General features: G+C 45.5%; 3 protein-coding genes across 3 annotated transcripts in view; all 3 read right to left on the bottom strand.

The window, feature by feature from the left end:
* The window catches only part of uxt (ubiquitously-expressed, prefoldin-like chaperone), a 363,866-nt gene that overhangs the window by 209,014 nt on the left and 137,673 nt on the right, over positions 1-17,179 (bottom strand). The gene's annotated exons all lie outside the window — the stretch shown is intronic.
* Positions 699-7,987, bottom strand: pim2 (Pim-2 proto-oncogene, serine/threonine kinase). The gene is made up of 7 exons (XM_078288158.1): positions 7,708-7,987; positions 6,496-6,596; positions 6,188-6,238; positions 5,285-5,493; positions 3,503-3,672; positions 2,185-2,361; positions 699-2,037 (listed from the first exon to the last, which is right to left on the bottom strand). The coding sequence occupies exons 1-7, from the start codon at positions 7,760-7,762 to the stop codon at positions 1,868-1,870; spliced, it is 933 nt and encodes a 310-aa protein (XP_078144284.1). The 5' UTR covers positions 7,763-7,987; the 3' UTR covers positions 699-1,867.
* Positions 11,141-17,179, bottom strand: part of otud5a (OTU deubiquitinase 5a) — a 33,388-nt gene continuing 27,349 nt past the window's right edge. Inside the window, exons 5-9 of the mRNA XM_071913673.2 lie at positions 17,052-17,179; positions 16,209-16,394; positions 15,616-15,826; positions 15,211-15,282; positions 11,141-13,451 (exon numbers count right to left, since the gene is read on the bottom strand). The exon at positions 17,052-17,179 is cut by the window's right edge and continues 21 nt beyond it. Coding sequence (XP_071769774.1) covers positions 13,318-13,451; positions 15,211-15,282; positions 15,616-15,826; positions 16,209-16,394; positions 17,052-17,179 — 731 coding nt within the window. The 3' untranslated portion in view covers positions 11,141-13,317. The remainder of the gene's footprint in view (positions 13,452-15,210; positions 15,283-15,615; positions 15,827-16,208; positions 16,395-17,051) is intronic.

The raw sequence follows: 17,179 nt of genomic DNA, 5'->3' as shown, positions 1-17,179 counted from the left end.
AGAAACCATTCCTCTGCTGCTGTTCATTTCAATACAAAGCAGCTTTATTGACAGAACTACAAAAATACACTCTGCACATTATATTTGTGCTGTAAACTCACATGTCTGCTATAATGCTGAACTTTCCTCAGGAGATCAATAAAGTGCAATCTTATTTTATCTTATCTTATATTCCAATTTCCTTCTCCTTGTTATATATTACAGACAGTGCTGTCAGTTGTTGTCAGTGACTCAGTTTAGCTCTAATGAAACAAGGGGCTGCACTTACTGCTTCACACCCTAGTTTTCATTTATTTGAATTTTATAACTTCATAAAAATATAAGGAATTTCCTCATTACTTTAGTGTAATAGAAAACATTGTATGGGTCTCAGATAAAAAAAATAATAATTTCATTTTAAAATCATTTTGTAGCCCAACAAATTGTACAGAAACTCAAGGGGTGAACAAACCTTTTCACAGAAACTGCATGTATTTCAATGTGTTTGCATATTTTTGGTATATTTCCATATTGTACATATGCTGGTCATTGTGTCTGTCAAGTCTGCCTTTATCCTGCAGACTGATGCTGTGATCTGATCCAGACTTCTTCCTGCAGAGGAGAGGAGGAGGAGAGGAGAGGAGGAGGAGGAGGAGAGGAGAGGAGGAGGAGAGGAGAGGAAATCTCCTTCATAGAAATGATTGAGACAGAACAGCAAATAGAAGTGACAAAAATATTCTTTATTCGAACGTCGGATCATTTTCTTCTCGATCCATAAAGTTTTATTTAATGTAAATAAACAGGAACAGTGACAGAACCACTGTGAACAGGAAGAAATCCTCCAGTCTCTACAGAACGAGACACACACACACACACACACACACACACACACACACACACACACACCTGCTGTCTGATCACAGATCAGTTTGACAGAACTTCTGTCTTTCTGCAGGTTTTACAGGACGGTGTGTTCAGTCATTCTGCTTTCATCTTCATTAGAAATTAGATTAACTTTCACTGTTTGGCACAAACTGAGCACAAAGTTCAACTGACAGCTTCCAACTGACTGACTGACTGACTGACTGACTGACTGACTGACTGACTGACTGTCTGTTGTTACTGACCAGGAAAGTCTGGAAATATTTGCAGCAGTTGAACTCTGCTGATAATAAACACATGAACAGAAAGTGAATGTAACTGAATAAATAACAAACTGTCGTCCTGAACAGGTGAGCAGACAGAGAGAGAGAGAGAGAGAGAGAGAGAGAGAGAGAGAGAGAGAGAGAGAGAGAGAGAGAGACAGAGAGAGAGAGAGACAGAGAGAGAGAGAGAGAGAGAGAGAGAGAGAGACATACAGACAGTCAGGAACATCTGAAGCTGTATTCTACTATTTTCTACTGAAACTGGATCAGTTTACTGGAACATGGTTTCCATTTTTTATGTACAGAGTGAAACTCCACAGGAGAAGAAAGGATCTCTGTTCATTTCTGTTGACAAAAAAAACAAACAAAAGTAAAGCGTTTTGTCCCTCAGTGCATCTCTTCACACCCAATAAATACTGAACTCAATAAATAACCTGCTGATAAAACATCAGAATCTAATAAAGAAACAGGAGACAAAACGTTGGAGATGAACCGATGGGATCTACTTTTCTTTACTCTACAGATCAACCTGAGCAGACTCTTCTTCTTCTGCTGCAGGATTCAGAGTGAAACAGGAAGCAGCAGCAGAAGCTTCATACCAGAAATAAAAAAAACAATAAATAGTTTCTGCTGCTGGTTAAAGTCCAGTGTGAGAGAGAGTCCAGGTTCCAGAGTCCTCTACGTCCCGTGTCCGGTCCCTCAGACACACATTACCCACAATCCTGTGCGTTCAGGTTGGGGAGCTACAGAGACGCGCTGGGCTCCTGCAGACTTCCTGCTCTTCCTCCCTCCTCCTCCTCCTCCTCCTCCTCCGTCTCTCCTCCCTCCATCCAGGGGTGGGACAGGATCTGCTCCAGGGTCGGCCGGTCCTCGGGCCGGTAGGACAGACACCAGCGAATCAGAGACTGGCATTCTGGGGAAAAAAGGGGGGAGGCACAAGGAAACGATAAGTCCTGTATATTTGGAGACGTGAACTTCTGAACGGATTCTCAACGGCATGACCTGGCAGACAGAGCTGAGTGTGTGTGTGTGTGTGTGTGTGTGTGGGAGCCCCGCCCACCTGTAGAAAGGCGGCGAGTGAAGCTGGGCGTTGCCGTGACGATCTCCTGGTCCTGTTCGAAGGGGATGTCCCCACACACCATGTCAAACAGCAGGACACCCAGAGACCAGATGGTCAGAGGGCCGGCGGCGTACTGCTGAGACTCCACCCACTCCGGAGGACTGTACACCCGCGTGCCTGGGGGGGGGGGGGGGGTATTTAGATTTATTCAAACACCAGAATTACTGCAGTAAGGGCTCTCCTCCTCTCCTCTCTCCTCCTCTCCTTTCCTCCCTCTCCTCCTCCCCTCTCTCTTCTCTCCACCTCTCTCTCTCCTCTCCTCCCCTCTCTCGTCTCCTCTCCTTTCCTCCCTCTCCTCCTCCCCTCTCTCTTCTCTCCACCTCTCTCTCTCCTCTCCTTTCCCCTCTCTCCTCACCTCTCGTCTCCTCTCCTTTCCTCTCTCTCCTCACCTCTCGTCTCCTCTCCTTTCCTCCCTCTCCTCCTCCCCTCTCTCTCCTCTCCTTTCCTCCCTCTCCTCCCCTCTCTCGTCTCCTCTCCTTTCCTCCCTCTCCTCTCCTCCCCTCTCTCCTCTCCTTTCCTCTCTCTCCTCTCCTTTCCTCTCCTCTCCTCCCCTCTCTCCTCTCCTTTCCTCTCTCTCCTCTCTCGTCTCCTCTCCTTTCCCCTCTCTCCTCTCCTCCCCTCTCTCGTCTCCTCTCCTTTCCTCCCTCTCCTCCTCCCCTCTCTCTTCTCTCCACCTCTCTCTCTCCTCTCCTTTCCTCTCTCTCCTCACCTCTCGTCTCCTCTCCTTTCCCCTCTCTCCTCACCTCTCGTCTCCTCTCCTTTCCTCTCTCTCCTCACCTCTCGTCTCCTCTCCTTTCCTCCCTCTCCTCCTCCCCTCTCTCTCCTCTCCTTTCCTCCCTCTCCTCCCCTCTCTCGTCTCCTCTCCTCCCCTCTCTCCTCTCCTTTCCTCTCTCTCCTCTCCTTTCCTCTCCTCCCCTCTCTCCTCTCCTTTCCTCTCTCTCCTCTCCTTTCCTCTCCTCTCCTCCCCTCTCTCCTCTCCTTTCCTCTCTCTCCTCTCGTCTCCTCTCCTTTCCTCCCTCTCCTCTCCTCCCCTCTCTCCTCTCCTTTCCTCTCTCTCCTCTCCTTTCCTCTCCTCCCCTCTCTCCTCTCCTTTCCTCTCTCTCCTCTCCTTTCCTCTCCTCTCCTCCCCTCTCTCCTCTCCTTTCCTCTCTCTCCTCTCTCGTCTCCTCTCCTTTCCTCTCTCTCCTCTCTCCTCCCCTCTCTCGTCTCCTCTCCTCCTCCTCTCTCCTCCTCCTCCTCCTCCTCTCTCTCTCCTCACCTTCGAACTCGTTGTACAGAGAGTCTTTGAGCGGCGCTCCGGAGCCGAAGTCGATGATCTTGACGTCGAGCGTCTTCAGGTCCACCAGGATGTTCTCGTCCTTCAGGTCTCTGTGGACCACAGACTGAGACTGCAGGAACCGCAGAGCCTCGACGATCTGACGCAGGAACCTGGAGAACCAGAACCAGAACCGGTCAGGCTACCACAGGTGTGACCGAGTCAACTTCACTCGAGCCCCGAGTCAGTCTCAAGTCTTGAGGCACAAGTCTCAAGTCTAAATGTAGAACAGCAAGTCAAGTCAGAACAAATCAAGAGTCCAGTATCAATTTAATATCTTAAAGAAAACTAAATATCTAGGACTTTTCAATGCAATATGGTTTTAATAGGATAAAAACTTGGTAAGAGCATCATGAGTTTGATTTCTATAATCAGTTTCAACTTCAATAAATTCAATCATTCCATACAAATTCAGAAAACAGAATTTAAATTCAGTCGTCCGCTGGAACAAATCTCATCACTTTCAATCTAAGTCATTTACACAAACACAAGATCTCAAGTCAAGACTTTAGAAACCTTTTCAAGTCATCAAAGTACAAGTCAGAGTCAAGTCCCAAGTCACCAGAACCCAAGTCAAGTCAAGTCTCAAGTCTTCTCTTCATGCAGCAAGTCAAGTCTCAAGCTATTAAAACTGAGTACAGCAGAACAGAGCAGAAACAGTAGAAGACAGTAGAAGACAGCAGAAGACAGTAGAAACAGTAGAAACAGTAGAAGACAGTGGAAACAGTAGAAACAGCAGCACAGAGTAGAAACAGTAGAAACAGCAGCACAGAGTAGAAACAGTAGAAACAGCAGCACAGAGTAGAAACAGTAGAAACAGCAGAAACAGCAGAACAGAGTAGAGACAGTAGAAACAGTAGAACACAGTAGAAGACAGCAGAAGACAGCAGAAACAGTAGAACACAGTAGAAGACAGTAGAAGACAGCAGAAGACAGCAGAAACAGTAGAAGACAGTAGAGACAGTAGAAGACAGTAGAAACAGTAGAAGACAGTGGAAACAGTAGAAGACAGTAGAAACAGTAGAAGACAGTAGAAGACAGTAGAAACAGTAGAAGACAGTAGAAACAGTAGAAGACAGTAGAAACAGTAGAAGACAGTAGAAGACAGTAGAAACAGTAGAAACAGTAGAACACAGTAGAAACAGCAGAAACAGCAGAAGACAGTAGAAGACAGTAGAAGACAGTAGAAACAGTAGAAGACAGTAGAAGACAGTAGAAACAGTAGAAGACAGTAGAAACAGTAGAAGACAGCAGAAGACAGTAGAAACAGTAGAACACAGTAGAACACAGTAGAACACAGTAGAACACAGTAGAAACAATAGAAGACAGTAGAAGACAGTAGAAACAGTAGAAGACAGTAGAAGACAGTAGAAACAGTAGAAGACAGTAGAAGACAGCAGAAGACAGTAGAAACAGTAGAAGACAGCAGAAGACAGTAGAAACAGTAGAAGACAGCAGAAGACAGTAGAAACAGTAGAAACAGTAGAAACAGTAGAAGACAGCAGAAGACAGTAGAAACAGTAGAAACAGTAGAAGACAGCAGAAGACAGTAGAAGACAGTAGAAGACAGTAGAAGACAGTAGAAGACAGCAGAAGACAGTAGAAACAGTAGAAACAGTAGAAACAGTAGAAGACAGCAGAAGACAGTAGAAGACAGTAGAAGACAGTAGAAACAGTAGAAGACAGTAGAAGACAGTAGAAACAGTAGAACACAGTAGAGCTCACCTCTGGGCCAGCCCCTCCCGCAGCGCCCCCCTCTCGGTGATGAAGTCGAACAGGTCCTGGCTCTGCGGCGGGCGCTCCAGCACCAGCAGGAAGCCGCGCCCGCCGACCTCGAACCAGTCCAGCAGCCGAACCACGCCCCCGTGACCCCCGACCTCCGACAGCCGGGCCAGCAGGGCGATCTCCATGGGAACGAGGCCGACCTCGCCGGGCTGGAGGGGGAGAGACAGACGTGAGGATCGGCCCTCCGACTACAGAACGACACGGAGCTTCAGCTGCTCATGAGAAGCTTCAGCAGTCTGGATCCAACATGTTTTATACACGCTGCTTCACAACTCTGATTCAAAATGAGCTTTACTGGCTCAAAGCGAATAGAAACAAGCGTTGCCAAAGCTGTCAGTGACATCACATTTAATAAAAATACGTTAAAATCCGCTCATTTTGTTTTTTTTGAAGTGTTTGGGAAACCTGAGTTGAGCTGCTGGTCCACACATCAGTTCAGAGTCAAATTTCCCAACCACAAAAACAGAAAACTGACTCTCTGTGTGTGTGTGTGTGTGTGTGTGGGTGGGTGGGGGGGGGAATCCCTTTTAAAGTTCTGATGAATAATAAATGATTTTGTTATCGAGGGGAAGTCCTGGCACGTCATTTACTGAACCGTGACATCACAGGTTTCCGTGGGAATAGGAAACTCCCCCCCTCCCCCTCCCCCCCTGCAGCACCCTGTCCGGCCAGCAGAGGGCGTCACCGCCTCAGGCTGCAGCAGGGAAGTTTGGGAAGTTTGGAGGAAAGTTTCAGAGTTTTGACAGCAGGAGAAGAAGAGATAAACAACCTTCACCTCCTCACAGACTATAGCTCATACAATAATATCCTTTTAAATACTTTATTTAAAGTTTTAAAACTCACCAGTATGGCCCACTGCTGAACTCTGTCACTGGAAATCTGTTTGATGGCAACCTGGAAAATACAGGAGTTTAATTTTACTACAGTTTGAATATTATTTTTGAATATTTATTAGTTTTCTTGTGTATTTATGCCTTTATATATGTATGTATGCATTTATTTACCAACTATTTGTTCATTCACAACAGTTGAAAACCAGACAAAATATGTTTTAAATAATTTTTAAAATAATCTCTTGTCTTTATCGACTCAGTTTGTTTGTTTGCTGCCTGGATGAACAGCTGGAGTGTGTTGTTGTTGTTGTTGTTTACCTGCAGGCCGTCAGACAGTCTGTGACCAGAAAACACAGAACCAAAACCACCGCTGCCCAGCAGAGAACCGCACCGATACAGACTGGAGAACGGTTCCTTCACTGAGAGAGAGAGAGAGAGGGGGGGGGGGGGGGGGAGAGAGAGAGAGAGAGAGGGAGAGAGAGAGAGGGAGAGAGAGACAGAGAGAGAGAGAGACAGAGAGAGAGGGAGAGAGAGGGAGAGAGAGAGAGGGAGAGAGAGACAGAGAGAGGGAGAGAGAGAGGGGGGGAGAGAGAGAGAGAGAGGGAGAGAGGGAGAGAGAGAGAGAGAGAGAGAGAGGGAGAGAGAGGGAGAGAGAGAGAGACAGAGAGAGAGAGGGAGAGAGAGAGAGAGAGAGGGAGAGAGGGAGAGAGAGAGAAAGAGGGAGAGAGGGAGAGAGAGAGAGAGACAGAGAGAGAGAGGGAGAGAGAGAGAGAGAGGGAGAGACAATAACAATGTTAAAACATCTGTATTATTCCAATTTTTTTTAATAGACAGCTGGTCCTGGATCAGTAGAAACCGCTCCATCAACTCACTGAACCTTATTTTGAAAGTAAAGAGTCAAATCAGATTTCCCACTGTGGATCTGACGTCTGAAAAAAGTAAAACGTCCAACAGCTTCTTCTCTTCCAAACTGACTGAATCATGAAAATAAAACACATTATGGGTTAAAAAATAAAACCGTAAAGCCCTTCTGTCCTGGTCTGTGCTGTGGAGGAACAGAAACACGCTGAACATCCAAAAAAATTATTTAAATTTCAAATGCTGATGTGAATCTTAATAATATTTCACATCTCTGGGTAATATGGAGGATTATTATGTCTGCTGTCCGGATGATGAGGTCCTCTGTGTGTGTGTGTGTGTGTGTGTGTGTGTGTGTGTGTGTGTGTGTGTGTTATGGGAACTGTTGCTGCTCAGATGCCATGTAACTACTAAACTAAACTAAAGTAAACTGTGATGTCATGTTAAATAAATGGCGGGTAAACTGTCCTGCGGTTAAACAGAAACCAGTAGAAACAAGACTCATCTCTATTTCCGTTAAATCCTGATTCATCTCGGCTTTACTCCGCTGAACAGACAGTAAACACACTTCTACTGTCGGACCGCTCTGTCCCTGCAGGTTCAGCCTCTCTTCCCTCCGGCAGAAAAACATGAAGACAGATTCTATTTTTCTGTTTCTATTAAGTTTCTCACCGGTTTTCCCTCGGACCTCCTCGGTGTTCAGCTCCACAGCTCGCGTGTCCAACATGTTTCTTTACTGTCCGGCTTCACTTCCAGCTGATAGAATCCATTTTCTTCTTAAATTCTTCTTGAAATTAGTTAATTTATTCTCTGGCTCCGGTTGTCGTTTTACTTTCCAGACGCCTCCTGTTGTTTCCCTCCGTCTGTGGTTTTTTTTTTTAAATTAAATTTCAGCGAAGCATAAAAACAAATCCGTCGCTGTTCTTCAACTATTATTTTTAAAAATATAAGCCTCCAGACTCGTGCTCGTGCAGTAGTTGTTGTCTCTGTCTCTGTTTTCTTTCTTCTGTATTTATCCTCCTGCCTGGCCCCGCCCACTCCGCCCTCCCAGCCAATCAGCGCCGAGACGTGCGCAGTGTTTTGAACAGCACCGCCAGTCCAGTTCAAGCTCGGCGGTTTCGCTCATGAATATTCAAATCCCGCGAGAAACAGTTCGAAGAATTTTTTGAGCGGCTCTTCCGCTAACAGGCCGCGCGCTGATGGGAAAGAGACGACGGTTTCCCCTAGAGAGAGAGACACACACACACACACACACACACACACACGTCAAGTTTAACATAACACGAGCGTGTGCTAAATAACCCCAACGGTTCCTTTACAAGTAGCGCGCGCTGTCTCACTCACGCGCGAGCACACGGACTTTTTCTCTCTCTCTCTCTCTCTCTCTCTCTCACACACACACACACACACGCATTGTTTCGCTCACACTCGCGCTCGCTCTTTCTCACTCCCTTCTTCTGCGCTCTCTACATCTCTCTTTTTTTCACACACCCTTAAATTCATATATACTTTACTGGCATTACAGGAAAGAAACCCGTGTTGCCAAAATGGTGGTTGGTTCAGAGAAAGCAGACCGGCTGATCTGCGGTCTGAACCTCCGTCTGTTTTAATCTTCTGTTCTTCAACAGAAACTCAGTGAGCAGCTGACAGACAGTATTAATTAAATTATCGTATTTCTTCACCAAATGATGGTGCTTTTTTATTTTTTTAACCAAATGATGGTACTTTAGTTTTTTTGTAACCAAATTATGGTACTTTTAAAAATGTTTTAACCACATTATGGTACTTTTTTTTAACCAAATTCTAGTAGCCTACTTTTTAACCAAATGACTGTAACTTTTCTAAATAAATGATGGTACTTTCTGAATGTTAATGGGGAACTTTAGTCAATCAGGACTTTTTACAGACTGGATCAACAGAGTTCATAGATAGATATTCAATGATGATCTTCAGGTAGGGTATGTGTGTGTGTGTGTGTGTGTGTGTGTGTGTGTTTGTGTGTGTGTGTGTGTGGGTGTTCAGGTGAATCAAATGATTTTGTTTTTGAGGAGAAATTGAATGAGGAACCGCAGGTCAAGATTGAAGACAGACCTGCAGGGTCTGGATCGTATCCCAGCATGCACCGGCATGCACAGACTGAGGGAAGACACCAGCAGAAACACACAGAACGGACCGGGACTCGAACCTGTGACCTCCTGACTGGGAGAACACAGAGCTAAACACAACAACACACTCTGCATATAGAGACAGATCATATAGAACCTGATGAGTGAAGGTTTCTACTAGGGCTGAAACGATTCCTCGAGAAACTCGATTACTAAAAATCATCGATGCAAATTCTTTGCATCGAAGCTTCGTTTAATCCATATAACTATATACACACTCAGTGTGTTTCGCACGGATGATTATTACTGTTGCACAACGCGCTGGAGAAAGAGAGAGAAAATAGCGAGGGGCGAAGAGAAGAGACAGGCCAGAGAAAACGACAGAAAGTGTCCAAAGTTTCGGATCCAGTGTTGCCAACTTGGCGACTTTGTCGCTAGACTTAACGACTTTTCAGACCCCCCTGGCGACTTTATTTCTCTAAAGCGACTAGCGACAAAATCTGCCGACTTTTTCTGACCATGGGAAGCAATGTTAATGTGTTGAATCCCAAAGCATTTGGCAATAAATTGGTTCGGCCGATGCCGGTTTTCTCTACTTGCTTGTCTAATCCAGAGAGGTCTGACGGTCACAGCGCTTCCCACACAGCGTAGCTCCCTCCCTCCGCTGAGAGCAGGGACTGTAGGATAGGGTCCACTTGTAATTGCTACCGGCGTACACCGAAACTGGCCCGGGTGGGCGGAGTCAGCACTTATATTAAAACGGGATGAGATGAAGGCTAGTAAAGAATGCACGTTAATTATGGCTATATGTAATGGCTAGTTAAGAACGTAAATCAATATGGTGGCTAGTTATGATGTCCCTAAGTTAGCTAAGTTTTGCTCAAGAAAATAACCACAGAAAATAAAATGCTGCAGTCAATTTGTGAAAGCCTGAGCTTCATTCATGTTATTATTATGAGTCACACACACATACACACACACACACACACACACCTACTCCCCTCACAGTGATGCATAAAATACCCAGAAAGCAAAATATCAGGTGGTGTAAGTAGCAATTGGAGCCTAAAATGCACCAGTCCAATACAGCAGGTATATTCAGTTTAGTTTGATTGCAGTGAGTAGGGTCAGCAGGTGTAGGGCAACCCTTCAACATAGCAAATAAATGTACATTAGCCAGTCTTATGAACTTGTATGATATTTAGGCCTAGTAATAAATATCAATAATAATTATTATTTCACCTCGTTTTCAGTAAATCACAGTGTCGTATGGACAGCTTTTCTCTTTTGTATATTTACTATTGCTCTTTAATAAAGCAAAAGTATTTCTTATCCGATTACTCGATGGAATAATCGGTAGAATACTTGATTACTAAAATAATCGATAGCTGCAGCCCTAGTTTCTACATTGACAGCTGATTGGCTGTTGAATATAAAATCAACATCATTTGCATGTTAATCCTGCTGTGTCGGTTGGAATTAGCATGTTAACGATCCCTGCAGTCAAAACAGTTAGAGTTAATCCAGGGATTAACAGACAGGGGGGGGGGGGGGGGGGGGGAGGATTTAAGCGAGAGGGAGGAAGGATGATAAAGTATAGAGGAAAAGAGCAGGAAGGTGAGAGTGGAAGAGACAGGAGGAGAGAGGAAGCAGAGGAGGGATGAGAAGGAAGAAAGGAGGTGAGAGGTGGAATAGAGGAAAGATGAAGAGGAGAGGTGTGAAAGGAAGGAAGAGAGGATGTAAAGACAGGAGGAAGAAGAGGAGAGGAGGGAGAGACAAGGAAGAAAGAAAAATGTAACAGAGGAGGATGGAGAGGAGGAAGGAGAGGGAAAAGAGGAGAGGATATGTAAAGGAGAGAAGAGGAAGAAGGGAGAAGAGAGATGAAGGAAAGAAAGAGAAAGGAGGAAAGAGAGAGAAAGGTCAGTGTGTGTGTGTGTGTGTTGTTGCTCATCAGGAAAGAAAAAATCCCCAAAACAGTTTTTCAGAAACATTTTCCTCTTTTTATTCCAAGAAAAAAAAAGGTATTTTCATCCCAAACAAGAAAATAAAATAAAACAAACTTATATTATTAATAATAATAACAATAATCAATCATTAAGAGGATAAGTATGACAATTCTTCTATTTTTTCTCTCATTTTTTTTTTTTGTCTCTTTTTCTCTATGATGATATTGGTCGTGGTCAATTAAACATGCAGCTAAATAAGTCCGATGATGATGAAGATGATGAAGGTGGAGGAAGAGGAAGAGGAGGAGGAGGAGGAGGAAGTGGGAGGAGTCAGCGGCGTCACAGAGGGCGTCGCCCATGGGTGCTGCTGAGGCATCAGTTCGATCATTTCCCAGATCATCTGACTGACAGCGAACGTGTCGGTAGACACAAAATGGCCGCCAGCGTTCACTGGTAGGATTCAGTGTGTGGGGAAAAGCTTCAGGCAGCAGAAACTACAGACAGCCTGTTGGTGTCAGTGCAGAGCAAAGCCGACTGACTGACCAGACTGATTCCCGTTCTGATTAGCATTCCTCATTGAAACCAATGGGCCTGATAGCTACGGTGCTAATGAGCATATTTAGACTAGTTCAACATGTCCGACTTGCTGTCTTCTTTAAGGCCGTGGTCTGTGGGCGGAAAAACAACCACTGTAAGGAGGCAATGTTACAAACTAAAACAGCATTCTTCTAAATTATGTCTGAGGAGTTTGATTCCAAAATGTTGGGATCCATCATGACTTGAAGTCCATCTTATCATATCTGTAAAACCTAGAGGACCAGGACTTCATACTCTCTAGACTTTAAAAAGTACCATGGTTTGGTATTATTTTGTGCTATCAATCATTCTGTAAAAGTCGCTGCCTTTTTCCAAATGGTGGAGAACTCATTTTGGAACCAAACTCTTCTCATGTTCCCTTTAGATCCCATGATGTTCCTTCACTGCTGCTAACCGCTGTGTTCTGGCTCACGTTAGCTCACCAGAGTCCTGCCGACAGAGGCTTGTGGAAGAAAATCACTGAAATTTAAGTTTGAATTTGAAGTTTTTTAGTTTTTCATTCATGTTGGTCACCAGCTGTAGCTAGCTAAGGCCGTTTCACTGAATCTGGGCTAACATTAGCCAGTTAGTTAGGCAGCTTGTTAGCAAATACACAACTATTAATTAAAACTTTGATTTAAAAATACTTTTGCTAGCTAGCTAGCTAGTCTGTAAGCTACAACAGAATGAAAGAGCTTGGTTTTGCTTGATAGTGTCTGTGACTTAATATTGTAAAGATGTTAGCTAAATGTCAATGTGTTTACAAACAGCAAGTGGAACAGCTAACTAACAAAGTGTCTGGCTAACTGTGCTTAGATGTATAATTGATAGTTATGCATTTGCTAGCTAGCTAGCTAACTGGCTGTGGTAGGTGTTTCTTCATAGTGTTGGCAGCTTAAGTAGCAATATAAAAAACATTCTGCTAAATGTCAATGTGTCTATGACTGGAAGTTGAACAGCTAGCTAGTACGAGGCGGTTAGCAAACTGTGCTTGGAGTTTTAATTAACAGTTTTGAATAACAGTTATTTGCTAGCTAGCTAGCTAACTGGCTAATGGTAGATGTTTCTTGGTAGTGTTGGTGACTTAACTAACAATATTAGCTAAATTTCAACTAAGTGTCGATGTCATGTGTTTTTTTATCGACGTCCTACAGCACCTCAAACAGTTGCCTGTGTTTCCTGGCAATGTTGCCTGTGAAAGTTGCCCAACACAGTGTTTAAATGTCAGGGAATTGATCGTAACTGATCCCAAACCAGCGTTTAAGACCAACCTCCACCTGAGTGGTTAACAGAAAGAAAAAAGGGGCGGGTTCTAATAATGCTGGATCGCTATTGGCTGGAAGGAGCATATGGCAGGAGACGGCTGGATAAAGGGATGGAGGGAGAGGGAAGGAGAGAGGGAGGAAAGGAGGGAAGGAGACGGGGAAGGAGAGAGGGAAGAAAAGATGACAAGATGGATGAGCGGATGAGTTGAATCATCATGGTCTGGAAAAAAACGAGTGTGCGTTTTTTTTTATTTTATATTTTTCCCTGGTCAATCTCCTTCCATGGATCGAAGGTGATGGGGGGTTCGGGGGGAGGGGAGGGGGGGGGAGGGGGGGGCAGGGGTCAAAGGTCACGGTTGTTGTTGCGTACGGGGCGGTTTCCCCCGGCTATCAACTGCTGTCAGGAGACGGCTCCCTGTCCCGGTGCATGGAGCCGCTCTGGTGTTTGATGCTGTCCAGATATTCCTGCTGAGAGACGGCCAGCACCGACGCCAAGATCTCATCATCCTCCCAGTCTGTCAGACCTGAGAGAGAGACAGGAGAGAGAGACAGGAGGAGAGAGAGACAGGAGGAGAGAGAGACAGGAGAGAGAGAGGAGGAGAGAGAGACAGGAGGAGAGAGAGAGACAGGAGGAGAGACAGGAGGAGAGAGAGACAGGAGAGAGAGAGGAGGAGAGAGAGACAGGCAGGAGAGAGAGAGACAGGAGGAGAGAGAGAGAGACAGGAGGAGAGAGAGGAGGAGAGAGAGACAGGAGAGAGAGAGACAGGCAGGGGGAGAGACAGGAGAGAGAGACAGGAGAGAGAGAGACAGGAGGAGAGAGAGACAGGAGAGAGAGAGACAGGAGGAGAGAGACAGGCAGGAGACAGAGAGAGAGAGAGAGAGAGAGAGAGAGAGAGAGAGAGAGAGAGACAGGCAGGAGAGAGACAGGAGAGAGAGAGAGAGAGAGAGAGAGAGAGAGAGATTCAGAAAAAGTCATCATAAAAACTCCTGGAAAGAAAGACGTGACTTTCTCTTCTCACTGCAAACAAAATAAGATTAAAGGTGAAATCCTAAATATTCCTGATCAGAAGTGAATTTCCCAAAGTTGATATCAGAACAGACGCTTCCAAGTCCTGACAGACCAGACCAGATCAGACCAGACCAGATCAGACCAGACCAGATCAGATCAGACCAGATCAGATCAGACCAGATCAGACCAGACCAGACCAGATCAGACCAGATCAGATCAGACCAGACCAGATCAGATGAGACCAGACCAGACCAGACCAGATCAGATGAGACCAGATCAGATCAGATCAGACCAGATCAGATGAGACCAGACCAGACCAGACCAGATCAGATGAGACCAGATCAGATCAGATCAGACCAGATCAGATCAGACCAGACCAGATCAGATCAGACCAGACCAGATCAGATCAGACCAGACCAGACCAGATCAGACCAGACCAGACCAGATCAGATTAAACCTTAATGAGACTGGGTCTCAGTAGAAATGTATGAATGAAAGTAAGAAAAGGAATATGGATCACAGCACTCCAGCAGAGATATGATCAATATGAAATAACTCATAATAATTATGTAAATGAGATGTGAAGGAAAGAGTCCAGCTGCTCAAACTGAAACTGTTTTACTTCAATAAAATACTGGTGATACTTTCTTATTCAGTGTTGTTACACAGATCTGATCAAACACAACAGTTTCATGTGTCACATCCACACACCAACACACACACACACACACACACACACACAACACTGTCACATACTGTGTGTGTGTGTGTGTGTGTGTGTGCACGAAGTGAGGTTATCTGGGGTGATGCAAAAGCCAATGTCCTCTGTCACCCTCAAAACACACACACACACACACACACACACACACACACATGCACACACACACCACACCCTGCTCTGCTCTCCAGTCATCAGAACTGCTTCCTGTTTACTCAGGTTGACGTTTGTTTCACAGACTGAACAAGATCCAAACTACTGGACTGTATTATTATTATTATTATTATTATTATTGTCACTATTGTTGTTATTATTATTATTATCATTATTATTATTATTACTACCACTATGATATTACTATTATAACTATCACTATCACTATTATTATTATTATTTTATTAATATTAATATTATTATCAGTATTATTATTATTATCAGTATTATTATTTTTTTTTTATTACAGAAGTAGTAGTAGCGTAGTGTGTGTGTGTGTGTGTGTGTGTGTGTGTGTGTGTGTGTGTATGTGTATGTGTGTGTGTGTGTGTGTGTGTCTTACCGAACGCTGTAGGCGACATCTCCTGCATGATGGCTCTGTACTCCAAATGATGACGACTCTGGTTACTGGGACCTACACACACACACACACGCACGCACACACACACACACACGCACGCACGCACACGCACACACACACACACACACACACACGCGCACACACGCGCACACGCACACACACACAGGGAGAGAGGGATTGAAAATGTATCTGTAAATTAGGAAATGTATTGTGGAAACAGCATGTTAGCTTGAAGCTATCTGGTTAGCTTGGCGCTAGGATTACCCACTGGTTTGAATGAGGAATGCTAACACTTTTTTGTTTTGACTGAGGTGTGACTGCTGGATGTTTTGTTGTGTGTGTCTGTGTGTGTGTGTGTGTGTGTGTGTGTGTGTGTGTGTGTGTTACCTGGTGCGCAGGGGGAAGGGGGTTTGTTCAGTATGAGGGCGGCTCCTGCGGGGGAGGGGGGCTTGTTGTTGGTTGCCGGGGTGGTTGCTAGGTCGGAGTGGGAGTGGGAGGGGTCGGAGTCGCGTTGCCTTGGCGACCGGGCGCTCCAGTCATCCAATCCGCTGGAGGCTGCTGCTGTCGCCGAGCTGCAGGTGGCACTGGCCTTACGGGGCTGAACACACACACACACACACACACACACACACACACACACACACACACACACACACACACACACACAGAGTCATGCTGACCACTCTGAACTATTGACTATCACCCATAAACAACCAATTTCATTCCAACATTGCTATATGGCCCACCTACTACTACCACTACTGCTGCTACTACTGTCAGTACTGCTGCTACTACTGTCAGTACTGCAGCCCCCCCCCACCTGTCTGGCCTGCCCCCCCCCGTCTGGCCTGCCCCCCCGCCCCTCACCTGTCTGGCCTGTCCCCCCCCCCCCCCCTCACCTGTCTGGCCTGCCCCCCCCCGTCTGGCCTGCCCCCCCGCCCCTCACCTGTCTGGCCTGTCCCCCCCCCCCCCCCCCTCACCTGTCTGGCCTGCTTCTCCTGGTCCTGCAGCCACTGCAGGTAGGACTCTCTGGCCACCTGCTCCTCGATCGCCTCGTTCGTCGCCTCCCAGTCCGTCGCTCTCTTCTTGTCCTCCAGCATCTGCTGCTCGATCCACGACTCCTCCGACGTCTTGATGGCCGACTTCATCAGAGACTGGTCGGCGTACTGCGGGGGGTCACGCATAATCTATAATCAATACATCCAGCTTATCTGACACACAAACACACGGGCCGGGCTCTAAAATGTAAATATGATCAGTTTAGTGTTTAAGTCTGTTTGGTTCAGACATAAAGACCTCAGCTGACATCACACATGAGTCGGAGAAGATAAACATATCCCTTCATTTGTGTGTGTTCAGTAGCGATGGGACGTTATATCAAAATTCAATATATCTCAATACAGTGTCAGTCTGTATGTTGTCAGGAACATGAATGGTGATATCAGCTCCATGTTATTCTGCTGTCAGGAACATGAATGGTGATATCAGCTCCATGTTATTCTGCTGTAGTAATCACTAATGAGACTCTTGACCATCACAGTTTCACAAGCTCTCCATCCAAATTATATTATTGTCACTTTGTAATGACATTTTTTAATTGTTGTTTACATTCTAGCAGCCAATGGCATCGCTAGAAAGATTTGAGTCTCAGAAATAAACAGAATTCTGCACAGTCAGACTTTGTTGTCACTGAACTTTTATTGATCACATCGTATCCCGATGTATTGATCCTGAACCTCAGATCACGTATCCAATCAGATCAGGAGAGAAACAGATCGTCCATCACTAGTGTTCAGTGTGTGTGTGTGTGTGTGTGTTTGTACCCCTGGTTTGAAGGCGGGCAGCCCCAGTCCGACTCCTATAGTGGCCTTGTTGGGGTTCACCACAGAGTTGTAGTGGATGTTGCGGTGGTAGCTCACTCTGATTGGCTCGTCGTTGTTCTGGTGGATGC

The sequence above is a fragment of the Centroberyx gerrardi genome, chromosome 14 (genome assembly GCF_048128805.1).
Source record: "Centroberyx gerrardi isolate f3 chromosome 14, fCenGer3.hap1.cur.20231027, whole genome shotgun sequence".
Lineage (NCBI taxonomy): Eukaryota > Metazoa > Chordata > Actinopteri > Beryciformes > Berycidae > Centroberyx > Centroberyx gerrardi.
This window is presented reverse-complemented; position numbering and strand designations above follow the sequence as displayed.

Bases quoted from the DNA above. Each gene is read 5' to 3' on its own strand.
- pim2 (XM_078288158.1), bottom strand. From the start codon at position 7,762: ATGTTGGACACGCGAGCTGTGGAGCTGAACACCGAGGAGGTCCGAGGG. The intron at 6,239-6,495 runs GTAAACAACAAC...TGTATTTTCCAG, and splicing joins GACTGTCTGACGGCCTGCAG to GTTGCCATCAAACAGATTTC. The intron at 2,038-2,184 runs GTGGGCGGGGCT...TTTTTTCCCCAG, and splicing joins CACTCGCCGCCTTTCTACAG to AATGCCAGTCTCTGATTCGC.